The sequence below is a fragment of the Mesocricetus auratus genome, unplaced genomic scaffold (assembly GCF_017639785.1).
Source record: "Mesocricetus auratus isolate SY011 unplaced genomic scaffold, BCM_Maur_2.0 Super-Scaffold_4256, whole genome shotgun sequence".
In the NCBI taxonomy this organism is placed as follows: Eukaryota; Metazoa; Chordata; class Mammalia; order Rodentia; family Cricetidae; genus Mesocricetus; species Mesocricetus auratus.
Window position 1 is genome coordinate 53,515,297 of NW_024429182.1, and position 27,569 is coordinate 53,542,865.

The 27,569-nt window shown below is 47.3% G+C and overlaps 1 protein-coding gene across 1 annotated transcript in view; it reads left to right on the top strand.

Moving 5' to 3' along the window:
• The first annotated feature begins 5,435 nt into the window (after nucleotides 1–5,435).
• Nucleotides 5,436–27,569, top strand: part of Syt12 (synaptotagmin 12) — a 32,728-nt gene continuing 10,594 nt past the window's right edge. The window contains exons 1-4 of the mRNA XM_005064061.4: nucleotides 5,436–5,685; nucleotides 15,684–15,740; nucleotides 23,414–23,607; nucleotides 26,896–27,288. Of these exons, the coding sequence (XP_005064118.1) occupies nucleotides 15,707–15,740; nucleotides 23,414–23,607; nucleotides 26,896–27,288 (621 nt within the window). The 5' untranslated portion in view covers nucleotides 5,436–5,685; nucleotides 15,684–15,706. The remainder of the gene's footprint in view (nucleotides 5,686–15,683; nucleotides 15,741–23,413; nucleotides 23,608–26,895; nucleotides 27,289–27,569) is intronic.

A 27,569-nucleotide genomic window follows, 5' to 3' on the forward strand; every position in this document is an offset into this window, starting at 1 on the left:
ATAGCAGAGGGGAAATTTCGCTTGTTAGAGCAATTATGGAAGGCTTCACAGGACAGATTTTCTGTCTTTTTTTCTTTTTTCTTTTTTTGGCTTGGTCTTTTTGAGACAGGGTTTCTTTGTGTTGTGCTGGCTGTCCTGGAACTCGATCTCTAGGCCAGGCTGGCCTTGAACTCAGATTCACTTGCCTGCCTGTGCTGGCATTAAAGACCTGTGCCACTATACACAAGATGCTGAAGGATGGAGAAGAGGCCTTTGGGGAAAAGCAGACCAAGGAAATCTGGAGCGAAAGGAACTGCATTGAGTAGAGTGTGGAGACAGGGAAGGGTTTGGTGTGTTTAGGGAACAGTGAGTGGGGCATTCTGGCTGAAGCTTCAAACATACGGCCTGAGGGATGGTGATGCTGAGTGACAGGCTGAGTGACAGGTGAGAAGGAATGTGACAGAGCTATCTACCCAGGCATTCCTCACTTACCCAGATATTTAGAGAAAATGCTCTGTTGCCTTCTAGGCTAGAAAAAGAAATGACAGAATCCTCGGAATTTCCATCAGGAGGACCCTTTCATATATACACAGAATTTGTGTATGCACACATGTATGTATGCAGGTACTTGTATGTGCGCCTGTGTGTATATGCATGGGGGGGGGATGAGGGGCCAACCTCAGCTCTTGTTCCTCAGGTGAGTCTTCAATCTCGGCTTTACTATTTTTTTTATTTTGATATTATGTGTAAATGTGTATGTGTGTGTGGGAATGTACAAGTGCAAGTGTCTGTGGGAGCCAGAGGAGGTGGTTGGGTCACCTAGAGCTGGACTTAAAGCCACCCAACAAAGTGGGTGCTGGGAACCAAAATCAGGTCCTCTAGAGGCTGGAGGCACAGCACATGTTCTTAGCCACTGGGCTATCTCTCTAGCCTCCCGCTTTGTTTTCTGAGACAGTCTTTCACTGGCCTGAAGTTCATCGGTTGAATTAGGCTGACTGACCAGCTAGCCTCAGGGATCTGCCTGTCTCCACTCCTCTGATGCTAGCATTACAAGTGGACATCACCACACTTAGCTTTTTTATATGAGTTCTGGGGATCTAATTCAGGTTACACACCTGCAGGGCAAGCACGTTATCCATTGAGCTGTCTCCCAGCCCCCCTTTCTTTCCTCCACCATGGGAACACCAGTGCTGACTCTTCCAATTCCTCCTCATGGGGAAGAGATGGCAGCATAACTTCTGGAGTGGACACCTAACCCAAGTCCAGGTTCCAGCCCAGAGGTGGACAGTGTACACACAGAGCGTTGGGATGGAGCTATAGGTGGGCAATACTTGTGCTTTATTACCCTAACCCTCCTGATCTCAGCCATGAGCTCATACCCTTCTGTCTCAAGGCTTCTTCTGGCTCTATGCTAACTGGCTGACCAGACACCCTGCAGGTGACACCTGCCACAATTTTAGGAAATTTCCTAAATGTCACCATTTTCATCTGCTTTCTGTTGCTTACTGTAAATTAAAGGTCATATTGGGAACAAAACAGGGCAGTATCTGAAGCCAGGATTGTAAGCTCCACGGTGCTGGGGTCAGAGTTATACACTTGCCTGGAAACAGCTCATCCTTGAGTATTTAGATAACTACATGAAATAATGAGCCAGGAAGCTTTACACAGAGGCAAACTCAATATACATTTAATTATTGTTTGTTTTGTTTTGAGACAGAATCTCCTATAGCCCAAGCTGTCCTTGAACTCCCTATGGAGTGGAGGATGACCTTAAACTTTTGATGCTCATGCCTCCATCGCATCAGTGCTGGGATTACAAGAGTGTGCCGCCACACTGACTCCTAATTGTTTTTTGGGAGGGCTTTCATGGGTTTTTTTTTTTTTGTGGCTTTGGAGGCTGTCCTGGAACTAGCTCTTGTAGACCACCTGCCTCTGCCTCCCCAACGCTGGGATTAAAGGTATGCACCACCACTGCCCAGATCACCTGGTTGTATTTCTTATTTTTAAGTGTTTGTTTTAATTTTTAAGTTAGATGTATGCTAGGTCATGGTGGTGCATGTCTTTAGTCCCAGCATTCCAGAGGCAGAGACAAAAGGATCTCTGTGAGTTTGAAGACAACCTGATCTACATAGTGAGTTCCAGGACAGTCAGATATACATAGTAAGAACCTTCCTTCAAACCAGTGGTTGTCAATATGTATGTCCTTTAGGTGTCCAGGGGTGGAATAACAGATATCCTGCATATCAGATATTTACATTATGATTCATAATAGTAGCGAAATTGTGGTTACAAAGTAGCAACGAAGATAATTTTATGGTTAGGGTCACCACAATATAAGAAACTATACTAAAGTTTGCAGCATTAGGAAGGTTGAGAACCATTGCTCTAAATAAATGAATAAATAAACAAATAAATAAATAAATAAAATAGATAAAAGGAGGATAAGGAGGAAAAGTAGCTTTGTGGATTTTTTGTTCAAAGATTGGGGGTTGGAGAGATGGCTCCGTGGTTAAGAACACTGGCTGCTCTTCCAGAGGACCAAGGTTCAGTTCCCAGCACCCACATGGCAGCTCACAATTGTCTGTAACTCCTGTTTCAGGAATCCAACCAACATCCTCACACAGACATACATTCAAGCAAAGCACCAATCTACATAACATAATAAAAATCAAAAATCAAAATTGGATGGCACCATTGATTTTGTTTCTGGTTAGGGCCTCCTAAACTAAGCCACATTGCATCAAGTGATGTTATGGTGTGGACAGAGAGATTACAGGACAAGATGAAAGTCCAAGAGACCATGCAGGGGTGTGCCTTGCTATTTTATAAATAACCCTTTCAAGAGCAGTGTCTTAGTTAGGGTTTCTATTGCTATGAAGAGACACCATGACCACAGAAACTCTTATAAAGGAAAACATGTAATTGGGACTGGCTTACAGTTTCAGAGGGTCAACCCATTATCATCATGGCAAGAAGCATGGCAGCAGGCTGACAGAATGGTGCTGGAGAAGGAGCTGAGAGTCCTACATCTTGATCCCCAGGCAGCAGAAGGAGACTGTGTGCCACGCTGGGTGTAGCTTGAGCATAGAAGACCTCAAAGCCTGTCCCCACAGTGACACACTCCCTCCAGCAACATGACACCTACTCCACACCTCCTAATAGTGCCACTTTGGGGGCCATTGTCTTTCTAAGTACCACAAGAACTAAGCTGGCTTTCCTGAGAAGCTCCTTGATCCCCTCTAAGGGCAGCACACCCAGTCATCTAACCCCCTCTAGATCATAGCCCTTCAGTGTCCCACTGCTTCTTAGTATCGATACACGGGAGGCCAAGCTCCATCGCATGAACCTCTGGGGTAGTGCACTCAAACCGTATCCAAACTCTAGCAGCCTCCTCAAGGTTCTTTGCATTACCAGCCCCATGGGAACTATCCTTCTGGCCTCTAAAAGCGGAGAATAGTTTTGCTGTTTGTGAGCATCCTATAAATGGAATCTAGCAGCCATGTGTTCTTTGGTGTCTTACAAAACTTTATGTTTGTGCCATCCCTCACCATTCATTGGAGGGTTTTGTTTGTTTCCTCTTCTTGCTGCACAGTACTTCATGGTGTGACAGTATACCACAGTGTCTTTGCACACGCAGTTGTACCACAGTGTCTTTGCACACACAGTTGTTAGTGAGCTTTTGTGGTCTCCAGTTTGGAGCTGCTGTCAACATTCTAGTCTTATTTCTTGGTGCATGTGTGGACTTGTTTGTGGTTGTTGAAGGTTTTAAAGCAAGATTTCATTCCAAGGCCATTTCAGTTTGTATAGCAGTCCTTGGAGTTATACCAGAAGAGAACCAGCAGATATTTTATCTTTGGCTCCTCCAACAGAAGCCCTTTTAAATCTGCCTAAGTCTCTAGTCCCTCCTAAGGCAGTAACTTAAATCATTTACCAGGCCTTCATGTTTTCATAGAAAATGCACTTGGGAGCTCTTGCAGAGAACCAGAGTTCAGTTCCCAGCATCCACCTGGGGTAGCTTACAACTACCTTCAACTCTGGTTCCGGCCTCCTGAACACCTGCTTACATATATACATACATACATACACATGGAATAATTTTCAAAATTGAAAAGAAAACTAAAATGAGTTCAGTCTTACCAAAGCTGCAAGTAGCCATGAAGGTTAATTAAATGGGAAATGGCACCAAACACCCATGGCCCATAAAGTCATTTGTTTCCCTTTCAGGTCCTGAAAATGATAGTGCTCCCTGTAGGTGAGGGTGACGTTACAGCCTTCTGTGGTCTTCTGGACCATGCTTTTCTATCTGCTCGCCACAAAGATGCAAATTCCTAGCCTCTACTGGGAAGTCAGTACCCACACGCAGCTCTCAGAAAACCCAGCCTTCCCATATTGGCTCTCCCAGAAGATTCTCAACTTCTCTGCTAGACCCTAGATCCTCCCTGAGACCTAGTCAGGTACCTTTCTAGTCCGATGTTCTGGTTACTGTGTCCGGAACACTTGACCCCGCCCCTCCCTGAAGCGCGCACCACCCAGCCCCTCCTCTGTCCCTCTGCCAGACTGCGCAGGCAGGAAAAGGACCTGTCCCTTGTTCCCGGAAGATGGAAAATCGCCCACGCCTGGCACTGTGCCGAGAGCCTGGGTGAGGGCGTCATAAATATCTCTTGAATGATTCATTCATTCCTCTGGAAAAGAAAGTATGACCCCTAAGAGGTTAAAAAGGCACACACCTTTAATCCCAGCACTTGGGAGGCAGAGGCAGATGGATCTCTGTGAGTTCGAGGCCAGCCTGGTCTACATAGTGAATCCCAGAACAGCCAAGGCCATATAGAGAGATTCTGTCGAAGGAAGGAAGGAAGGAAGGAAGGAAGGAAGGAAGGAAGGAAGGAAGGCAGGCAGATGGATGACTTTGATGTCACAAAGATTCAGGTTCAAGTTCTGACTCTGACATCTGGCACTGTGGCCTTGGTCTTCACCCTGGGCCTTATCTTAAAAAAAAAAAAAAAAAAAAAAAAAAAAAAGGAGTGGTTACAGAGAAGGTCACTGCGGAGTTTACAAAAGATGATGTCGGTAAGCGACCTGAACAGGTATAGCTTAGAATCACAACTCAGTCATGGAAGGGAGTATTGGTCATTCAGAGAAGGGGACACTGCTGGCTGCGCTGCCCGCTGGTCTGTTTTCTTGTGGCTCCGTTTTACAGATAAAGAAACTAAGGCCTAGAAGGAGAACAATATAATGGGGGGACGGGGGCGCCCCTGGTGGGCACACGGCTCCCCACCACACGTCCTCCGGCCCACGATTGCGAGGTTGGGGTTGACCACCCCCCAGGACCTCCCGCGCTTGGGGATCTCCGACTCAGATCCTTGCAGCGCCGCTCCGCTCCCTGGAGTAGAAAGAGCTCTCGGGGTTGTCACTTTAAATTCAAGAAGGAGCGGGCGAGCAGGCGGGCGAGCGCGAGGGAGCGCGCGGCGGGCTCCTGGGAGCGTGCCCGGACTGCGGCGCTGCTCCATTCGGCCGCCGAGCCCCGCGGAGCCCCCCGATCCGCGAGGCGCGGCTCCGGTGCTAGGCGAGTGCCTGCGACACTGCAGGGGTGGCGAAGAGGCTGGCGGTCCGGCGCCTGTGCTAGCCAACGGCGGGAGGCCGGCACTGGAGCAGTCGAGCAGAGGCAGAGCCGGGAGTCGGACCCGCGGCCCCACGGAGGAACCCGGGGTGAGTACGCACCCCGGCCCACCCCCAAAGCGCGCCAGGCACACGCGCCCTGGGCACGGACGGACGCACACAGTTCCTTTTCTTGCGCCCGGCACCCAGGGCCCCTCATACTCCGTGCGTCTGCACCCCCGCGCCGCGCTGGTACACCAACGCGGGACACAGCACGCCGAGCGCCCTTTACCCGGCCCAGCCACTCCGCGCACTGCGCATCGCCTGGCGCGCCCGGCCCCGGTGTGCACACACACTGTTCACCCCGCTGTTTACACGCCTCCCCTGAGCCTGCACACCGCACACACCCCTCACTTTCACAGTCAGCTTCCTGGCTGTCCTAACTGCCCGTGTCCTGGCCTTACATCCCTTTGGTGGGGGGGGTGTCCCTGGTCTGTTCCCCCAACTTCCAGTCCCCAGATATCCTAAGGTGTGAGGATCTGCAGGAACTGTCATCATCGTAGGGGGCACGCGCCGCATCTCATTTCCAGGAGGCCTGGGAAGGGTGGCTGCGGGAAGAGCCCTAAGGGGACCTTCAGCTTCCTTGAGACTGAATGTTTACTGGGGCTGAACACGGGGCCAGCAAACTGCACTGTGGGTGAAGGGACCCTGTGCCTGTCTCTTTGGTGGCCGCAGAGCTGCCAAGTGACTGTGTCTCCCCTTACAGTCGGTGAGTCCACATCCCACATCCTAAGGAAGAACCTGGGAAACTTGCGTCTGGATTGTCAAGCCAGGGTGCCTGGTTTGAAGAGCTGCAGCAGTAGTCCCTGTTACTAGCAACTAGGGAAGGAAATCAGAGGCTCTGCAAGAGAAAGAGATCCACCTAGGTGTTAACACAACCCACCCAATAAGGACAGGACAATAACAATTACCTCCCAGCCCCCCCATCTCCCACCTCACAGTGTAATCTGAAATCTTTCTCAAGCAGCCTAGAAGAGTGGAAGCTCCCAGCCTGAGCTCCACATCTGGCTCCAACCTAAATGCTTGTCAGTGACTCTGGGCAAGTCACTTCTCACACTTAGCAAAGCTGGGACCTCAGCTGCTGGGCCACCCCTCCCCCTCATTTCCAGGGCTGCAGGAAGATTTCCTGAGCTAACACAAGACAAGTCCTAGGTGATGCTGGCACACAGTAGGTGCCCAATGTCAGCCACCACCCTCCCCCAGCCAGTCTGTACTGTGGTTTCTGCGGGTGTCTGAGGGATGACACCAGGATGCGGTTATCTCAGAAAGTGCTGTGGGGGAGCACTTTCTCACTTGCAAAGGTTTTCAAGCCTAAAGGTCCCTCAAGAAACCCACAGCCTGGAAGATTGGGGCTCCCCCACAAGGCCCCTCCTATCCTTTTGTTGTTGTTTATTTGTTTGTTTGTTGTTGTTTGGTTTTTCAAGACATGGTTTCTCTATGTCATAGCTCTGACTGTCCTGGAACTCACTTTGTAGACCAGGCTAGCCTGGAACTCGCAGAGATCCTCCTGTCTCTGCCTCCCAAGTGCTAGGATTAAAGGTGTGCGCCACCACTGCCTGCTGATACCAAGGTGGAGATAAAGGGAGCCACCACTATGCTGGTCATGTTGTGAGGCCACTGAGCAAGGAGAAGGAGGGGAAGTGTAGAAAAGAACCTCAGCTCAGGGGCTCTAGCTCTACACACAGAATTCCTGGAAAGCCATTTTCTGACAAGCTGTGGGGGGAGCCTCTGCCGTGGAGATTCCAGCACTGCAGGATGTGGGTGTTTCACAACCATCCCACTGACCTGCAAGGCCTGGTCAGCAGTCAGCATGGGGCCCAGTGCCTAGGCCCAGAGCCTTCACTGATAAGGAGCCCAGACTTTATATGCTGGGATGTGTGTGGGCCCCATCTTCCTCACCTGTGAAACGGGGATCCAGTAATGTATTCAGTCACCAGGTCTGGTAGACACCACTTATGCACTGGGCTTGGTTAGTTAGGTCCTCAGCTAGCAGTGCTGTGAAGGCAGGACCGAGGAGAGTACTATTAAGCGGAACTGAAGCAGGAGCTGATCTCACTGAACACTGCTCCAGGCAGTGGAGACTGGGGCTGACAGTAGGCTGGGTAGGGAGGGGTGCTCAAGGAGGAAGATGCTGGGTCTTAGCTCAGATGAGGGCCTGGAGCAACTTCAGCTGGCCCTGCTGTGTATCAGAAGTGCCAGCTCTCGCCACTGGCTGCCCTGGACTTCAAATGCCTTGTCAGCATCCTAGCCCTAGCCAAAGCCGCAACCTCTGGGCTGCCAATAGAAACCCACTGGTATTGCCTGAGGTAAGATGGAGCCAAGGGTCTCTTGGTTTGTAACTAAAGCCATTAAGAAGGGCACTTGCTGCAGAGGCAGACCTGGGGTGTTGTCAACTCCCTATGCAGGGTCAGGAAATGCTGGACCCATTTATTACTTTCTCTGAGCCTCTCTATCCTCCTCCACTAAATGGGGATTATAACAAGATTTGCCCAAAGTATTTGAGGGGTATGGGGAAGGAAGTTCTGGGTAGGCTTTGTGGCTGCTGAAGCAGAAACCCTAGATAGGCCCACACTTCTGGCTTTGGGCAAGTCATTTAACCTCTCTGAGCTCATGTCAAGTCTAGCTTGTAAATAAGGATATTTGTAGCAGGTTGCAGGTTCTGAAAGTGAGTGGTGGGAGGGGTGAGGCCAGGTCTGAACCCAAGAGCATGAGACTATATATATCACCATTGTCAGAACACCTGCTGTCCCTGGGGCAGGGAATGCAGTGTAGACCCACTGTCCTTCACCACTGTTGAAGGGAAGCAGGAAACACCTCCTCCCTTCCCCTCCCTTCCTCTCTTCCAGCACCAGGGATAGAACCCAGGACCTCACACATTAGACAAGCACTCCACCATTGACTTATACAACTACCACCACCGCCTTTTTTTTTCTGAACCTCATTTTTAAATGAAAATGTCTTAGTTAAAAACAAACAAACTTATTTTGAAACTGATTGGTGGTGTGCATGCCTTTAATCCATAGTACTCTAAGAGATAGAGGCATTGTGATTTCTGAGTTTGAGGCCAGTCTGGTCTACAAAGTAAGTTCCAAGACAGCCAGGGCTACATATTAAGACCCTGTTTCAAAAAACATTTGTATTTATATTTATATTTATATCGGGCTGAGGAGATAGCCCAGTTAGTAAGATGTTTGTCAAGTATGAGTAAAGACTTGAGTTCACTCTCCAGCACCTGCATAAAAAGCAAACACAAGGGAGGCGGTGCAGGCAACTCCTGGGACTGACTTGCAGACAGCCTAGCCTAATCCTCAACCCCAGGCCAGTAAGAGACCCTGTCTCAAAATAACAAGTTAGACAGCTCCCAAGGAAGGAAACCTGAGGTTGTCCTCTGACTTACACACCTATGCACACACGCATTCCCGTCTGCATACAATCATGTACATACACATACAAAATAGAATTCTGGGCCAGCCTGGTCTACAGAGCTAGTTCCAGGACAGCCTCAAAAATAATACAGAGAAACCCTGTCTCAAAAAACCAAAAAAAAAAAAAAAAAAAAAAAAAAAAGAATTCTGGGTTGGATTTGTAGCACCCACATGGTGGCTCACAACTCCAATTCCTGGGCATTTGAGGCTCCCTTTTGGCCTCTGTGGGTACCAGGCACACACTTAGTACACAGACATGCACAAAAACAAAACACCTTACACACAAACACAGCATACAATTCATTTTAATTTAAACAAGCAAAGCACATCAGCAGATTGACAGTGCTGCCCCCATGACAGTTCTGCACAGACGAGGAGCCAGGCTAATAATCACAGCGGCTAATATTTGCTAAGCCACCTCATTCTTAGCCTCATTCCACCCACCTATCACCCTCGCAGGGCACTCATTCCACCCACCTATCACCCTCGCAGGGCACTCATGACCTTGAACTTCTGATCTTCCTGCCTCCACCTTTTGAGTGCTAGGACTATGTGTGTATATTATCACACCCAATTTTGTTCAGTACTAGGGAACCAAACCCAGGTGGTCTGCTTGCATGCTAAGCAAGCACTCTACCAACAGATTTACATTCCAAGACTAGTCACAAACTCCTTTTATAGATGATACTACTGAGGCTCAGAGAGAAAGAGAGACTAAGAAAATTATCTAAAGCCATGAGTCAGTGAAGGGGCCAATCTGAAATTCAGAGCTGACTACAAACCTGGAGTTTAGGCTGATCGCCTGCAGGATCCTGCACGGCTTCCTATTTCTTCCTCCCTCTACTTAGGGTAGATGCACCCTGACTTCAAGCTCTTTGTAGCATGGCACAGCTGGAAGCTCTATCTGGGGGTGTGCTGAGCAGTCATTTATGCCTTCCCAGATATCACAGTTCCCATGGCAAATAAGGGAAGTAGATATTAAGATTGTAGAGTCTGAGTTGGACAGCATTGGTTGACCTCTAACCCCCCCCCGGCCCCCCACAAACACACACACACATACCAAAAGCCCGAGGTTTGACACCCTCTGAGGTTCTGCTGGCACCAGACATGCTGTAGCATGTGTTATGCTTTGGTTATTCTTTCCTTTTTGTTGCCAGTCTGTGCCAGATGTGTGCCACAAAGGCATTATCAGAATCTCAGCCAGGCTGGGGCAGACTGGAATGTGTGTGTTCATACACTGTGTTTGGTGTGTGCAAAGCCTCTTCTGCTGGGGGCTAGGACAGCCCCAGATTTGTATAGCAAGCCATTTGGAACCTACAGTTCTTAGACAACTTTTTGGAAAGCCTATGCCTATCTCCAGTAAGACACGGTGATTAGGAGCTCAGGGCCATACAGCCTGAGCTGAACACTTCTTAGCTACGTAGCACATTAACTCCACAGCACTCTGCTTACAAAGCAGACATGATTCTAGTGCTAAGAGGGTTAAATGAGGTCATATATGCATAGATGTTTAGAACTGTGCTTGGTGCTTAGATAGGCCCAGGGAGGTTGACTGTTATCATTATCTCAAGCCTGGGGCTTACTCAAGCCAATAAAGGTGAAGCCTTTTTGTCTTAGCACTGCCTCCCATCACCATGACAACTCATATCTCATCAACATCAGGGAACCAGAAGCCAGCTACAAACCCACATCTGCCCTGTATCACAAGGCTGAATTCCCTAGGACCTATATGTGCAGAACCAGCTTCTTGACTCCAAAATCATAGGCTGGAGAGAACCCACACACACAAAAATGCCTAAAGTCTCAGTTTCACTCTTTTACTGAACCCTGATTCCAGAGAATGCTTAGAAGGGTTGGTGAGCCAAGGCCCAATGTGCCTGAATCATGTGGACATCTTTACGTTTGTGAATTGATTACACTTAAAAGTCAACAAGTTATCTGGGCGCAGCACTCAGGAGGTGGAGGCAGGTGGATCTCTGTGAGTTCGAGGCCAGCCTGGTCTACAGAGCGAGTTCCAGGACAGGCTTTAAAGCAATACAGAGAAACCCTGTCTCGAATCGCCACAAGAAAAAAAAAAAAAAAAAAGAGTGCTGGAGATGTAGCTCAGTGGTAGAGTGCTTGCCTTATATGCTTGAAGTCCTGGGTTCAATCCCTAATATCAAATAAAGCTAAGTATAGTGACACACCTGTAACCCCAGAACTCAGGAAGTGAAGGCAGAAGGATTAGAAGTTCAGCTACATATGGAATCTGAGCCCATCCCATCCTGGTATGTGAGCCTCTCTGCCTGTCTTAAAAATATTTTTTTTTGGTTTTACGAGACAGGGTTTCTCTGTATTGTTTTGGAGGCTGTCGGTCCAGCCTGGCTCGAACTCACAGAGATCCGCCTGCCTCTGCCTCCCGAGTGCTGGGATTAAAGGCGTGCGCCACCACCGCCCGGCTTTAAAAATAATTTTTAAAATTATTAGTGGGTATAATTCTAGCAGTTGAGAGGTAGAGGCAGGAGGGTCAGGAGTTCCAGGTAATCCTTGGCTACATAGTGAGCTGGAAGCCTCCTTAGACTACAGAGCGAGAGTCTGTCTCAAGAACAAAACAAAACAAACAAAGCTGGTAAGATAACTTGTGGGTGAAAGTGCTTGCTGCTTGCTGTGGAGCCTGAGGACCTGAATTCAGTCCCTGGAGCCCACATGGTGAAAGTAGAAAACTGACTCCAGTGAGTTGACCTCTAAACTCCACACACACTCACAGACACACTAAATAAATAAATGAATAAATAAATGATAAGATTAAGTTTTTTCAAACAATATTTGTGAACTTTCTTTTAAAAAGATGCTAAGATTTTTAAAATTTTTTATTTATTTATATATTTATTTTTTGGTTTTTCGAGACAGGGTTTCTCTGTAACTTTGGAGCCTGTCCTGGAACTAGCTCTTGTAGACCAGGCTGGCCTCGAACTCACAGAGTGCTAGGATTAAAGGCGTGCACCACCACTGCCCGGCTAAGATTTATTTTATTCTCTTATGTGTATGAATGTTTTGCCTGCATGTGTGCATGTATGCAGCATGTATGCCTTGATGCCCATGGTGGTCAAAAGAGGACACTGGATGCCCTGGGACAGTTGTGAGCTGCCAAGTGAGTACTAAGAATAAAACCCAGGTTCTCTGGAAAAGCAACAAATGCTCTTAGCCATTGAGCTGTGTCTCCAACCCCTATCTGGCTTGTCTTTAAAGATGAGCGGTTTCCGGTTTCTCTTGCTGTGATGACACAGCGTGAAGCGGTTTATTTGGCTTATACATCTGAATCACAATCACTGAGGGAAGCCACGACAGGAACTCAAGCAGGGCTGCAACCTGGAGACAGGAGTTTTGAGACTACAGCGAAGCGAAGGGTTGCTGACTGGCCTGCCCCTGTAGACCAGGCTGGCCTCGAACTCACAGAGATCCACCTGCCTCTCTCTCAAGTGCTGGGACTAAAGGCAAGTGCCACCACCGCCGGACTCCCAGACTGCCTTCTTATAGAACCTAGGACCACTGGCCCAGAGATGGCACCACCCACAGTGGGCTGGGCCCTCCCACAACAATCACTGACTAAGAAAATGCTCTATAGGCTCACTTAGAACCTGATGTTATGGATGTACTTTGTCAATCAAGGTTCCCTTCTCTCAGATGACTATATCTTGTGTCAAGTTGACATAAAACTAGCCAGCACAAGATGGAACTTACAGCCATTCATAATTAGAATTCCTCCTGGAAAGGGAAGACAAGTGCCCTGAACCAAGCAAACTCAAGTTCAAGCTCTATGGTTCTGACCTCCCCCTCTCTTACCTTGCCTGGGGCTTGCAGGCTTGGCATAGGTGGGGGTAGGGGTGGTGGGGGTGAGGGTGAGGGTGGGTCCAGCACTTAGGAACTTCAAGGGAACCGAATAGTGGGGCAAGGTAATTTAGCCTTGTTTACCCTTGAGTGAAATGAGTACAGTCCCCCCAAAAAGTCTAGAAAACAGGAAGCTGCTGAAGAGAACTCTTAAAAATTGTGACAGAGAACCTGAGTTCTTCACAGGTGATGGCTTCCAGTGCAGGGGGAGGCAGGAAGGACTCAGTTTTCTTTAAGGGGCTGGCCACTGGGAGTTTGACCATGCTCTGGTGAGTGCATGGGCAACACAAATTGGACTTGGTTTATATCATTTTTCTTCTACTTGGGGGGGCGGTCACAAAGGGGTTGGACCTGGGAAGTGAACATGACTGGGGTGTATTATGTGAAACTCCCAAATAATCAATAAAAATATTATGTTGGGAGAAAAAAAAAGAAAGAATACAGCTCATTCTGGTCTCCCATTCCACACCCTCCTCTCTGCACCCACTCAGAACACATCCCAAGCAGATTAACTTCTTAGCAACAATAATAATAAAATAATAAGTAGTCATCTTAGTTCAGGTGATGGCTTGTATGAGCTCCCAGGTCTTAATCTAGAAAAATGTAGACTTCAGCTGTTCACGGAACCCAGGAGACAAGAGGGTACAGAGAAGAAAGCGTCCCACGCAGGAGAGGACTGGGGTGGAACACTGGGAATTCAGCCTTTTTGACTCTTTCCCAAGTTACATGGGACCTGAGTTGAAGCACTAAGTGGCCTGTGCCAATGAGCAGTCTCGGTTCCCATCTGTTGCTTTAGGTTGGCGATGAGGCAGGGTTGGCAAGGGGCAGATACAAACACTTGCTGACACTGCTTCAGGTAAACACGATCATTTTTAACATCAATATCCCATGTGTATTTGGGCCTTATACTAAAAGTGAATCTGAAATGTCTGTGCCCTTGGGTATCCTGTGCTTTATCTAACAACTCCAAAAGAGTTTTAGAATGTTTCAAAGGAGACTTTGGGGGTAGGAGATAGCCCTGGGGGCAGAGTGTCTGCTGAGTAATCGTGAAGACCCAAGCACAGATCCCTAGCACTCACAGAAAAAGCAGGGTGTGGCCAGGCAGTGGTGGCAACACCTTTAATGCCAGCACTCAGGAGGCAGAGGCAGGTGGATCTCTGTGAGTTCCAGGTCAGACTGGTCTGCAGAGTGAGTTCCAGGACAGCCAGGACTGTTACACAAAGAAACCTTGTCTTGAAAAAAAACAATCAGCAGGATGTGGCAGTGTGCTTGTAATTGACAAGGGAGGGAGAGGTGGAATGCAGGGGATGGGGAAGACAGATACAAAGACAGGAAGAAGACAAGCAGATCCCAGGGCTCTATCCTGACGTTAGTCTCTGGTTTCCACATGTAATGTCGGGGTCATGTGTGTGAGTACCTTCACACACATACACACTTAACACACACTGAACACATTCAAAAAGAGGTTTTAATATCCAGACATAATGGAGCACACGCGTAAGCCCAGGGTAAATAACCTTGGCTATATAGCAAGTTCAAGGCCAGCTTGAACTACATGAGACTCTGTTTCAGCCCCTTTCCCAAAAAAAATTAAAATACCATTTTTCTTAAGACAGTCCCATTATGTAGTTAGCCCCGATGATTTTCCTACCTCAACCCCCTGAGTTCTGGGATTACAAGTACAACCATGCCTGCCTTTATCTACTGTTTTTTAAAATACCATGAACAGGAGCACCTTTGGAGCCTGATGTGGTAGCATGTGATTGTAATTCCCACACTTGGGCAGCCAAGGCAAGAAGATGGAGCGTTCTGTGCGAGCCTGGGTTACACAGTGAGACCTGTCTCATAAAGAAGAAGGTAGAGGTGGCGAAGGAGAGAGAGGTGAAAAGGAGTGGGAGGAGGGGCCAGACATGGTGGCACATGGCTTTAGTCCCAGCACTTGGAAGGCAGAGGCAGGTGGATTTCTGTGAGTTTCAGGCCAGCCTGTTCCAGGACAGCTAAGGCTACATAGAGAAACCCTGTCTCAAGATAAAAACTAAAAATACAAATTTAAAAAAGGGAGGAGACAGGGACTGTAGAGACAGCTCATGGGTTAATGGTTTAGTTTCTAGGACCCACATAACAATTAATTTCAGAGGACCTCACGCCCTCATCTGACCTCCTTTGGTACTGCAGGTACATGGTGCACAAGCAGACAGGCAGGCAAAACAGAGGCACATACAATTATCTTTTTTTTTTTTTTTAAGAGAGAGAATGCCTCACTGTGTATCCCTGGCTGGCTTAGAACTTTCTTTGTAGACCAAGTTGGCCTTGAACACACAGAAATTCTTCCTCAGTCTCCAGAGTGCTGGGGTTAAAGTCGTGGAGCACCACATCTGGACCAATAATAAATAAATCTTAAGAAGAGTAGGGGACACAGGGTGGAGAAGGAGTAAAACAGTAGAGCAGCAGCCAGGCGGTGGTGGCCACGCCTTTAATCCCAGCACTCAGGAGGCAGAGGCAGGCGGATCTCTGTGAGTGTGACACCAGCCTGGTCTACAGAGTGAGTTCCAGGACAGCCTCCAAAGCCACAGAGAAACGGTGTCTCGAAAAACAAAAACAAAACAAAATAAAACGAAACAGTAGAGCAGCAACCACTCTGGCCAAATACTCTTGAGCAGCTGGGTGTGAACCCAAGTGACAGGCACACTGAAGCCACTGAGGCAGGAATGTGCTGCTCTGAACCATGCTCGTGGCTGACTTTATTTTCCCTTTCAGTCCTTGTCCCTGCAGGGAACACCATGGCCGTGGATGTGACAGAGTATCATCTGAGTGGTGAGTCTCCCAGACAAGACCTCCAAGAACCATAACCTCAGGCAATTGCACCAAGTCTGGGATGAGAGGTGTCACACAGCCATGGGGACAACCTCCTGGGACCCATTTGGGGTCTCCTCATCTTTTCACTACAGTGGATCCTTTCTGTTTCTTTGGTTTGGTTTGTGTGCTTTTGTTATTGTTGTTTTGTTTGTTTCTTAGACATGGTCTCATGTAGCTCAAGCTGGCTTCAAAAAATGTTTTCGCAGTGTGTGTGTGTGTGTGTGTGTGATGCATGTATGATATGTGTGGGCATACATAGGAGGTATGTCTGTGCACATGGGTGGGTGTGCATCTGGTGGCCACTGTAGATGTCTGGAGTCACCCTTCATTGCTCTTGCACCCTGTTCATTGAGGCGGGCAGTCTTTCAGTAAAACCCAGGGATGCTCTGGGAATCCCTGCCTCTGTTTTCCAAGGCTGGAATTACAGGCATTTGTCATGCTCACCACACCAGCATTTATATAGGTTCTGGGCATCCAAACTCTCATCCTCACTCTTGTACAAGTGCTTTGACCACTGAGCCATCTCCCCATCCCTGAATTATTTATGTAGCCAAGGATGAACTTGAACTCATGGATCTCCTGCTCCCACTTTCTAAGTGCTGGGATTACAGACATGTGCCTTCACACCTAGAAACATTTCTGTTAGAAAGATTCCCTCTATCTGAGATGAGGGGTTCCTGGGAGACCCCTGATGTACTATTCCCTGAGGATGAGCCTATGGCATAGAATCCAGTCATCTGGGCCTCCTCCTGGAATCTGTCCGTGTTAGACAATGCTATATTTATCCCGGTTCACAGAAGATGAGAGTCTGGGACTCATCCTTGCCCTCCTCCAATGCTTCTACGTAGTCCTAAACTTGGATATGACCTGAACACACCAGCATACTCCTATAGCCCTGCTACCAGGTGGTGGGTGGTGTCATGACTGATACATGGCTGCCATCTTTCTTCCAAATGTTCCCCTCCCTATTCACAACTAGAGGAGTGCGTCTTAGTGAGCGAAGGGACAGTAACATGTCAGGATGTGGTCTCAGATCTCCTAACCCCTCGTCCAGCATTCCCTCTCACACCAGCTCTTACTCTAGCGCTCGCCCCACTGACCCAGGGCTAAACTTCTGCATGGGGCAGAAACTGCCTTTCTCAGTCTCCAACCAGAGGGCCTCACTTTTCATCTGCAGCCCTGTAACGTATTGTCTTCCCTCCTGCCTCCTGGGCCCTGCCGAGCTGTTTGGGCCTCAAATAACACACAGGAAGCTAGATCAATTATAAGCTTTGGTCGTTTGCTTTGTTTCTTACTGGCTAGCTCTGACTTAAGTATTTAGCCCACAATTGCTAATCCAAGTATTTCCATGTGGTCTTCGCTTACCTGAAGAAGGGTCCACATGTTGCTTCTCCCATATCCTACATTGTGATTGACTGTTCCTCTCCCAGAATCCTCCTCAACTCCTAGTCCCACCTATCTTATTTTCCTATTGGCCAACAGTGCTTTATTCAACAACCAATAAGAGACAGATTTACAGATTAACATCTCCCATCACAGACCCACTGGTCTTCACACAGAACGTGGTGGCCTTTCCTTAATGTCACACAGCTCTCCCAGCTCCCAGCCTTTGTACCTGTCATTCCTTGGTGTGATTGTCTTCTCTGCTCTGTCTACCCACACCCTTGTGTCCCAGGTGGAAATCTACAGAGTGTAGATCCAGATCCAGACAATCAGTAGATTCTCCTCTGTCCTCAGCTTCCTCATCTAAAAAATGGGGACATCCTGGTTCCCAGGACTCAGAGGGCCAATATGTGAGAAGAATTTAAGCAAAGCCTGGAAGTAGTGATTAGCACACAATAAGAGAGCTATTGTTAGGTCAGATGTAATGCTGCAACCTTTAATCTCCATACTCTGGAGACAGGGGCAGGTGAGTCTCTGTGGGTTCAAGGGTAGCCTTGTCTACATAGTGAGTTCCAGGACAGCCAAATATATAAAGTGACCCTGTCTTTAAAAAAAGAAAACAAACACAAAAAAAACTGTTGTTAGAATTCCTGTCCTCCCTCATCTCATGTTTAGTTTTACCCACTATCCCTCCTGGCATTCCGTAAAATCAGTCAATAAATGTGTATTCATTATCATTCCATGTCACCTGCCTGGGTTTTTTCTTTTCCTGACCCTAGCTCTGCCAACCCTAGCTCTCCCCAGTTCTATCCACCAGCATTGAAGATTTACACCTTAGCACCGAGACCTCACATGAGGAGTGCCTGGCTCTGCTGTGTCCCTAGATATAATCCACTTGGGACCATGGGCCTCTCTTCTGAAACTCTAGACAGCCCCTTGTTCCTGCCTGGCCTGCTGTGGCCCAGCTAGCCAGGTACTTTCCCATCTCACCCCCAGTTTGAAGACTCTGAGGACATTCTCGAATCTTGACATGCCTGGGCCTGAGACGTTCTGTAGACGCCTTGGTTGTGGTTTCAGTTGGCTCCTGAATTCTACTATATACAGGAAAAGTCTAGAATAAATAGAAGGCTCATGCTTACAGTTCCTTCAGCTCTCTATATAACTGAAGATGACTTGAACTCCTGATCCTCCTGCCTCTACTTCCCAAGTGCTGAGATTCAAGCAAGTGCAGCCACACTTGGCACCACATCTGATTGAAACACCAGCCCGCTCTGCAAGTCCTTGTCCCTACACTGTGATTGTTACACTGAAATCTATCGTGTTGGGGAGTGAATTCCTTTTTTTCCCCCCGCAATGCTGGCAATGTCCCCTATCACCCCATCCTAACAACCTAAGTTGTCATTCTCAAAAGCCAGTGGTATTCCTGCCTGCGACAGAACAGCCAGACCCCAGGAACTCCCTTGGTGGGACCTTCAGAATGTTCTCAGAGCTCCTGTTATAAATAAGCCATGTGACTCACACTAGAAATAACATGTGTTGGATTTTTTTCCCTTCAAATTATACATCTGCTGTGGCGGGACCACTGAATGGGGGTGTTTGCACCTCTGCTCTCCCAGTGAGGACACTGGAGCCCAGAGAAGCTGGTGACATGGTGATGTACCTGAACCAACATGGTGTGTGTCTCAGCTGTGTGACGTGCTGGACTTTGGGGAGCAGAGGCAAGGAGCCTCCCTGACCTTGTTCTCTCCCTCCCACTGAGCTCAGAGCCTTTGTCACCCACCGCCTCTGCTGGCTCACAACTCGTAGGGCCTGTTGCATACCTTGCCATACTTCTTTTCATTTTATTTTATCTTATGGGCATTTTGCCTGAATGTATGTCTGTACTACTTGTGTGTACATGGTGCTCACAGAGGCCCGAAGAGGGTATCAGAACTAGAGTTATAGGCAGTTGTGAGCCACCATGTGAATGCTGAGATTCAAACCAGCCGATACTCTTGACTGCTGAGCCACCTATCCAACCCCTCCCCCACACATCTCAGCCTTCCTGTACTCCCAGCACAATATCCAGCATCCTGTTTGATGTATCCATTTGCCTGCACACCCCTACTCTGATCTCTGTGCTAATTAGGGTCAGGAACTAGACCTGGGGCTTATTCACTCAGTGCTGGCTCCCCTGCCCACAAGGTGCCGACATGGATGCGCACCCAATGTTCAGCGATCAGTCTCCACCCTGCTTTTGTTATTTCTTGTTTTTCGTTTTTTTGTTTGTTTGTTTGTTTGGTTTGGTTTGGTTTTTGGTTTTTCGAGACAGGGTTTCTCTGTAGCTTTGGAGCCTGTCCTGAAACTCGCTCTGTAGAATAGGCTGGCCTCGAACTCACAGAGATCTGCCTGCCTGTGCCTCCTGAGTGCTGGGATTAAAGGTGTGTGCACTACCAGCACCCAGCTCTTGTTTATTTTTTAATGTATTCATTAGATCTCGGTTTCCATTGAGAGAGACCCTCCCTTCCTCCTGCCAATCTCCACCTTGCTGCTTTGAGGGAGCTAAGCCAGGTCAAGACCAGGTGTGACTCTATCTGGAGTCTGGCTGCCAGAAAAGCAACCCCAGCACTACTCATTTCCAGTTTTGTGGCCTTGGGCAAGTTCTTAGGCTTTCCCAAGCCTCAGTTTCCCTATTTGAGTTGAGTACAGCAATAGTACTGGAAATGGTTAGACTCATCTGCCTCCACTGTCACCTGCCACACGAAACATCCCGGTGACTTCCTGAAGACATCAGAGCCAGGATCATGAGCAGGATGAAGCCAGTCCTCGAGTGCATGTGGCCCTGTCATGGCCCATACACTGTACAAGGTGAGGACTCACAGGGGAATAGTTGAGGGACCAAATTACTATGTGTGGGAACAGAGACATCCCAGTGGGGACAGCTATGCCCTGGTCAGCAGAGGAACAGAGCTTCTGGGTTCTCTTGAGGCCTGTGGTCACCTCTTGCTTAAGTAGAGCTGGTGTGTTGACTTGAGGTTAGAGATTTACCAAGAGTTAAAATCCACTTACATAAGCTGGGGATTGTGGCTCATACCTCTAATCACAACACTTGAGAGGCTGAGGCAGGAGGATTACAAGTTTGAGGTCCTCCTGTGCTACTTAGTGAGACCCTATCTCAAAACAAAATAAAATAAATTCAGCTACTATACAGTTAACTGGGAATGGTGGGAAAGACTTACGACACTAGCATTTGGGAGGTGGAGACAGGATGAACAGAATTCAATCTCAGAAAAAAAAGTTCAATCTCAGCTATGTGACAAGCTCTGGGCCAGGCTAGAAGGGATGCAGGAGAATTTGTTTTAGAAAACAAAGAAACACCCACCATGAATGAAATTCACCACTTTAAAATGTGGCCTTTAATGTAATGAATAGCCAATGAATTTTTAGGATATTTTCATCATCCCAAAAAGAAACTCTACCCCCTCAACTGTTCCCATTTACCAAATCAAAACAGTTTATTATTATTACTTAATTAATTAATTTTATTTTATGTGCATTGGTGTTCTGCCTGCATGTATGTCTGGATGAGGGTGTCAAGTCCCCTGGAACTGGAACTTGGAACTTTTAGACAGCTGTGAGCCACCATGTGCTTTCTGGGAATTGAACCCAGGTTCTCTGGAAGGGCAGTCAGTGCTCCCAACTGCTGAGCCATCTCTCCAGATCCATAGGTTTTAATTATCATTATTATTATTATCATTATCATCATTATCATTGTTATTATTACTACTGCTATGTGGGGTGTGAGTGTGGGTGTGTGTGTGACATGTCTAAGCCACCGTGTGATGTTGTGTGTCTCCCTCCAGCACTTTCTCTCTACCTTAGTTTTTGAGACAGTCTTCCCTCAGTCTGGCCAATTGGCTTGACTATCTGGCCAGCAAGGTCCAGAGACCCACCTGTCTCTGCCCCAGGGTTACAAACATGAGCCACCACACCTGGCTTTTATGTCAGTGCTGGAGATCTGAATTCAAGTCTTCACGCTTGTACAACAGGCACTTTACTGTTTGAGCCACTTCTCCAGCCTTTTAAATGGTTCTTATATAGTTGTCCCTTCAGGGGCTTCATTCCTGGATCCCCCCACTAAATATGAAAATCCACAAATGATCAAGTTAATGATGTAGTGTTTGCACAGTTCCTATACACATCCTCCTGTGTTCTTTTGACCATCTCTAGGTGACTCCTAACACTTTATAAAATGTCAATCCTATGTAACTTTTTGTTGTCCTGCTCTATCAAGGGAATAAAGACAAAGGAAAAATGTTTGTTTGAAGTCAGGACAGGTACAGCCTGATTGCAGTCCACAATTCAGGATGAGTTGAGGCCACAGAAGAGGAACCCACAGACACAGAGGCTGACTGTAAATAGAATTGCACAGCATGTGGTCTCTGAGACCAGCTTCTTGCAGCCACCAGGATGTTCTCAAGGTTCATCTACTTTCTGTTGTTTTAGCGTTGACCCTATTATTTCTGAGTAACATTCCTTGAGTGAGTGTGCCATGTTCCATGCACAAGTGTGGCACTTTTTGGCTTAACCATTCATCAGCTGATGGACGCTGGGTTGTTCTAGATGAGTCTTGAAGCACAGATAGTCACTTCTTTTTCTCCTCTAAATCTTTATCCTCTTCCCCAAGACTGAAAGGCCATTTTGGTTCTCTAAAGCAAGAGGTCCTCTGAGGACTTGAGGTCAGGGAACCCACAGAAGCAAGAGCAGTTCTGTTTGTCTCAAACCCAAGGGATATCTAACCACCCTGCAAGGCTTTTCATCTGCTCTGGCCAAGTGTCTCCCAGCAGAAATGTATGGTTTTGTGGAAGAGGGGACAGAAGCAGGGATCTCAAGAGTGTGTTTAAGCTGGGTGTGGTAGAGCACATGCATAATCTCTCAGCACTTGGAAGGCTAAAACAGGAGAATTGCCTAGAATTTGAGGCCAGCCTGTACTACATAGCAAGGCTGTCTCAAAAAAAAAGAAGGAAGAAAGAAAGAAAGAAAGCAGAGTATGTCTTGTTAGCACTGAATCTGAATAGCTTCATACCACAGTATAAAAGTAGGTTTTTTTTTTTGTTTTTTGTTTTTGTTTTTTTTTAGTTTTTCAAGGCAGGGTTTCTCTGTGGCTTTGGAGGCTGTCCTGGAACTAGCTCTTATAGACCAGGCTGTTCTCGAACACACAGAGATCCACCTGCCTCTGCCTCCCAAGTGCTTGGATTAAAGGCATGTGCTCTACCACCGCCCGGCAAAAGTAAATTTTTTAAATAAAAATTTAAATTTTCCTACTTACTTTTTTTTTTTTTTTTGGTTTTTCGAGACAGGGTTTCTCTGTATTGTCTTGGAGGCTGTCCTGGAATTTGCTTGGTAGACCAGGCTGGCCTCGAACTCACAGAGATCCACCTGCCTCTGCCTCCCAAGTGCTGGGATTAAAGGCGTGCGCCACCAACGCCCGGCTCCTATTTACATTTTTATTTACTACATATTTACTAATTTACTCATTTAGTTGTGTCTTGGATATGTAGGCATGCCATGGCACTCATGTGGGAACTGGTTATGCTCTTCCACCATATGGTGTCCCAGGGTCAAACTCAGGTCATCAGTCTGTGGCGAGCACCTCTACTCAATGAGCCATCTTGCTGTCCCTTTTTTCCTCAATAAATCGTGCTTAGTATATAAGAATCACTAGGTAAGATAGCATACTGAGAAGGTAGAAGAAAGAATTAGGAGCTAAAGTCATCTCAGCTACAAAGCAAGTTTGAGGTCAGCCTGGGCTACATGAACCCCCATCTCAAACCAAACCCCCCCCCCAAAAAACAAAAACAGGGCCTTAGGAGGAGGTGTCTCAGTCAGTCAAATGGTTGCCATGCAAGTATGAGAACCTAAGTTTGAATCCCATGATCCCCTGTGAAGTCAGGATGGCATATGTTTATAATCCGATCACTTGGGAAGCAGAGACATGAGGATCCTTGGGGCTTGCTGACCAGCTAGCAGAACTTGTGTCAAAACCAAGGCTTCTGAAGAACACCACCTTGGGTTGACCTTTGGCTCCACATGCATACACCCACATGTGCATGCACACCCATTTGTGTACACGCACTCATTCATACTCACATAATAAAAAAAAAAGCCAAGCACACAAAACATGTAAATATATAAATATCAATGGCAACCAACTTTTTTTCCTGGCAATCACTGTAGCCCACTAATGACAGGCTGTCCTTGCTTTGCAGTCATCAAGAGCCCTGCTGGCTGGGAGGTGGGTGTCTACGCTGCAGGGGCCCTGGCACTGCTTGGAATCGCAGCTGTGAGTCTGTGGAAGCTCTGGACATCGGGGAGCTTCCCCAGCCCCTCCCCGTTCCCTAATTATGACTACAGGTACCTGCGGCAAAAATATGGAGAGGCCTACGTGGAGGCCAAGCTGAAGGTGAGCTTCCACTCTGCAGAGCACACCCCACCATCACTCGGGATCAGCCTCCAGGCCTTGCTGCCTCTGTGAAAGGGGATCATACCTCTTATACCCTAGGAGATCATCAACTCTTAGCCCTGTGCTTGCTGAATAAATGTTTGATGTTGAGTAAGTGATTGATCACAGTTTTTAAAACTATCACAGCCAAGCCAGGTATGGTGGCACATGCCTTTAATCCCAGCACTAGGGAGGCAGAGGCAGGCGAATCTCCAAGTTCGAGGCCAGCCTAGGTTTACAGACTGAGTTCCAGGACAAAAAGGGTTGTTACACAGAGAAACCCTGTCTCAAAACAAAAAAAAACCAAAAAACCAACTCCCCTATCGTGTGAGACTAAGTGTGACAGTTTACGCCTGTATTTTGTGAGATATGATGTGATACACCTGTATCATTTGACACTGGATGAAGTGACAGTGCACACCTATAACCCTAGACCTTTGGTGGCTCAAGCAAGAGGACCATAATAAGTCCAAGGCAGCCATGAGCTCTAAGCTGCACAGTAAGACCTTGTCTCACAAGACTTTCATGTGGGCCAGGGAGGTGGCTCAGAAGGTGAAGTGACAGGCTCACTGTCACTAAAACTGATGACCTGGGGCCATGGTAGAAGGAGAAAACAGACTCCTCCCACAAGCTGTGGTTCACAGACAGAGACAAATCAATAAAATGTAACAAAAATTCTAAGACTACCAGGAAAAAATGTAGAAAAATACAAATAAGAGGAAAACATTTTCACAAATGCTACAACCCAACTATTAACTACTTTACTTATCTATTTATTTAGAGGTTTTGTTTCTTTTTAAAATATTGTCTTGCTATGTCTTTCTAGAATTTACTATGTAGACCAGTCTGACCTTGAATTTGTAGTGATCTTCTTGCCTCTGCCTCTGTGTAATATGTAAAATTATGTCATTGTTTGGGATGCTGCACTTTTCTTTGTCTTTTGTTAGTTTCTTTGTTGTAAGATTATTTGGGGTTTTTTTGTTTGTTTGTTTGTTTTTTGAGACAGGGTTTCTTTGTATTGTTTTGGAGGCTGTCCTGGAACTCGCTCTGTAGACCAGGCTGACCTCGAACTCACAGAGATTCGCCTGCTTCTGCCTCCCAAGTGTTGGGATTAAAGGCGTGTGCCACCAACGCCCGGCTCGTTGTAAGATTATTTTTAAAAATTTTCCCACCAGGTGGTGCTGTTGCTCACTTTTAATCCCAGCACTCAGGAGGCAGAGGCACGTGAATCTCTGAGTTTGAGGCCAGCCTGGTCTATAGATCAAGTTCCAGGACAGTCTCCAAAGTCACAGAGAAACCCTATCTTGAAAAAAAAATCAAGATAAGGGTTTTGTCTGCATGCATGTCTGTGTACCATGAGAGTGCTTGGTGCCTGAGGAGACCAGAAGAGGACATCAGATCCCCTGGAACTATAAGTAGAAGTGGTCATGAGCCACCATGTGGCCGAGGGGAATTGATCCTTTGGATCTTCCAGAAGGCAGTCAGGGCTTTTAGGCACTGAGCAGTGTCTCTGCCCTAAGATTTATTTTGAAGGCTCTCATACACACTGCTGAATCTGAGATCATATAATACTTGGCAGAGGATTTTTCAGGCATGACATACAGTTCCAGAGAGCACAGCATGACTCCGTTACAAGATCAGGTGCTCACACATTTGGGGAAGTGTGAATTGGGACAACTTTTCCAAGAATCTTTTTGGTAACACACATTGGAAACTGTCAAAAGGACTGTCCTCTGAGTCAGGATTTAAGGAAGCTATTTAAGGGCTGCTCATGGTTGCATGTGCCTTAAAATCCAGAACTCAAGTAAAAGCAAGTTCATGGCTATCCTGGTTTGCACAGTGAGTTCTAGGTCAGCCAGGGGTACTTAGTGAGACCCTGTCTCAAAAAACAAAAGAAAAGAAAGCTAATTGTGCCAGGCAGTGTGGCACACACCTTTAATCATAGTACTCAGCAGGCAGAGACAGGTGGATCTCTATGAATTCGAGGCCAGCCTGGTGTACAGAACAAGTTCCAGGACAGCTAGGGCTATACAGAAAAACCCTGCTTCAAGCACTCAAGGGACAGAGTCATAAAGATCAGAAATTCAAGGCTGTCCTTGGCTATATAGGTACATGTGTGGAGATCAGAGGACAATTAGTAGGAAACAGTTCTCTCCTTCCAACATGTGAACACTGGGAATCCAACTCAGGTTATCAGACTTGGTGGCAGACACCTATACCTGCTGAGTCATCTCACTAGCTCTTGTGTTTTGTTTTTGTAATCTTCCTTTGACGCTACTCAACCATCTGTGGAGTGACTGTATCCCACGATTCTTAACCTAGTCCCTGTCTTTTGGACACTTTGATGGCTATCGGTGTTTGATTGCTTTGAGACTGGATCTCAGGAACCTGAGGCTGACCTTGATCCTTCTGTTTCTGCCTCCCAAATTTTGGGGCTATATATGTGCTTCTCTACATCCAACGGCTTTTCCTTTTTATAAATGTCATTGCAGTTAATATGTTTATGTTTGGAATTGTTGTCACACAAATAAGTAATTTTTAAAAATGTTTTCTTGGGCTGGAGAGGTGGCTTAGCAGCTAAGAGCACTGACTGCTTTTCCAGAGGACCTGAGTTCAATTCCCAGCACCCACATGGCAGCTCACAGCTGTCTGTAACACCAGTTCCAGGAGATCTGATTGCTGTCACACAGACATACATGCAGCCAAAACACTGATGCACATAAAATAAGAATGTCTCGAAAAACCAAAAAACAAAACAAAACAAAACAAAACGTGCTTTCTTCCATTCTGGTTTTTTTTCTTTTTTTTTTTTTTTTGGTTTTACGAGACAGGGTTTCTCTGTATTGTTTTGGAGGCTGTCAGTCCAGCCCAGCCTCGAACTCACAGATATCCGCCTGCCTCTGCCTCCCGAGTGCTGGGATTAAAGGCGTGCGCCACCACCGCCCGGCTCTTCCATTCTGGTTAAAGAAGACAAAGCTAGATGTGGTTGGTGCACGAACTGTAACCCCAGCACTCAGGCATGAAAGCAGCCGAGTCGGGAGTTCTGGGCCAGCCAGGAATATGAAGCAAGTTCCTGTACTGAGAGAGAGAAAGAGAAACAAAGTGACCTGAAACAATAGTTCCCCTGGGCTGTTTTATGAAAGGAGAGCCTAGGATACCTTGATCGAACAGGAAAAGGTCATCTCATCTGTCCCTTAGAGATGGTGCTGTGGCCCATGTGATGCTTCCCTGTCCCTTGTTCACATGCAGAGAGTCTCTCAGTGGAATGCCCAGCAGACCAACCCTCGGGGACCACCCAGCCGCAAAGGCAGCCTCAGTATTGAGGACACCTTTGAAAGCATCAGTGAGCTGGGACCCCTGGAGCTGATGGGCCGGGAACTGGACCTGGCCCCCTACGGTACTCTCCGCAAATCACAATCTGCTGACTCTCTGAACTCCATTTCCTCTGTGAGCAACACCTTTGGGCAGGATTTCACACTGGGCCAGGTAGAGGTGAGCATGGACTATGATGCAGCCTCCCACACCCTCCACGTGGCAGTGCTGCAAGGCAAGGACCTGCTGGAGCGGGAGGAAGCCACCTTCGAGTCCTGCTTCATGCGTGTCAGTCTGCTGCCAGATGAACAGATCGTTGGCATCTCCCGGGTAAGTGGGGTTGGGGCAGAGAAAAGCCTTCCGGGAAGCTGACATCTGGACTAGTGGGCAGATCTTCAGTATCAGACAGGAAGACAGGGAGCACTGGAGAGCAGATCAGAATGTGGCTCCAGAGTAAAATAGCCAGGCATAGAACAGATGTCAGTCTGCTGTGTGCAGATTTCAATCTTCCTATAATCAAGGACAGTGAGCAACTGTCCACCTCCACATCTGTCAACATGGAATTTTGGCAAGAAGAAAAATAGTCTGCTCGTTTGTCTGATCTGGGAGAG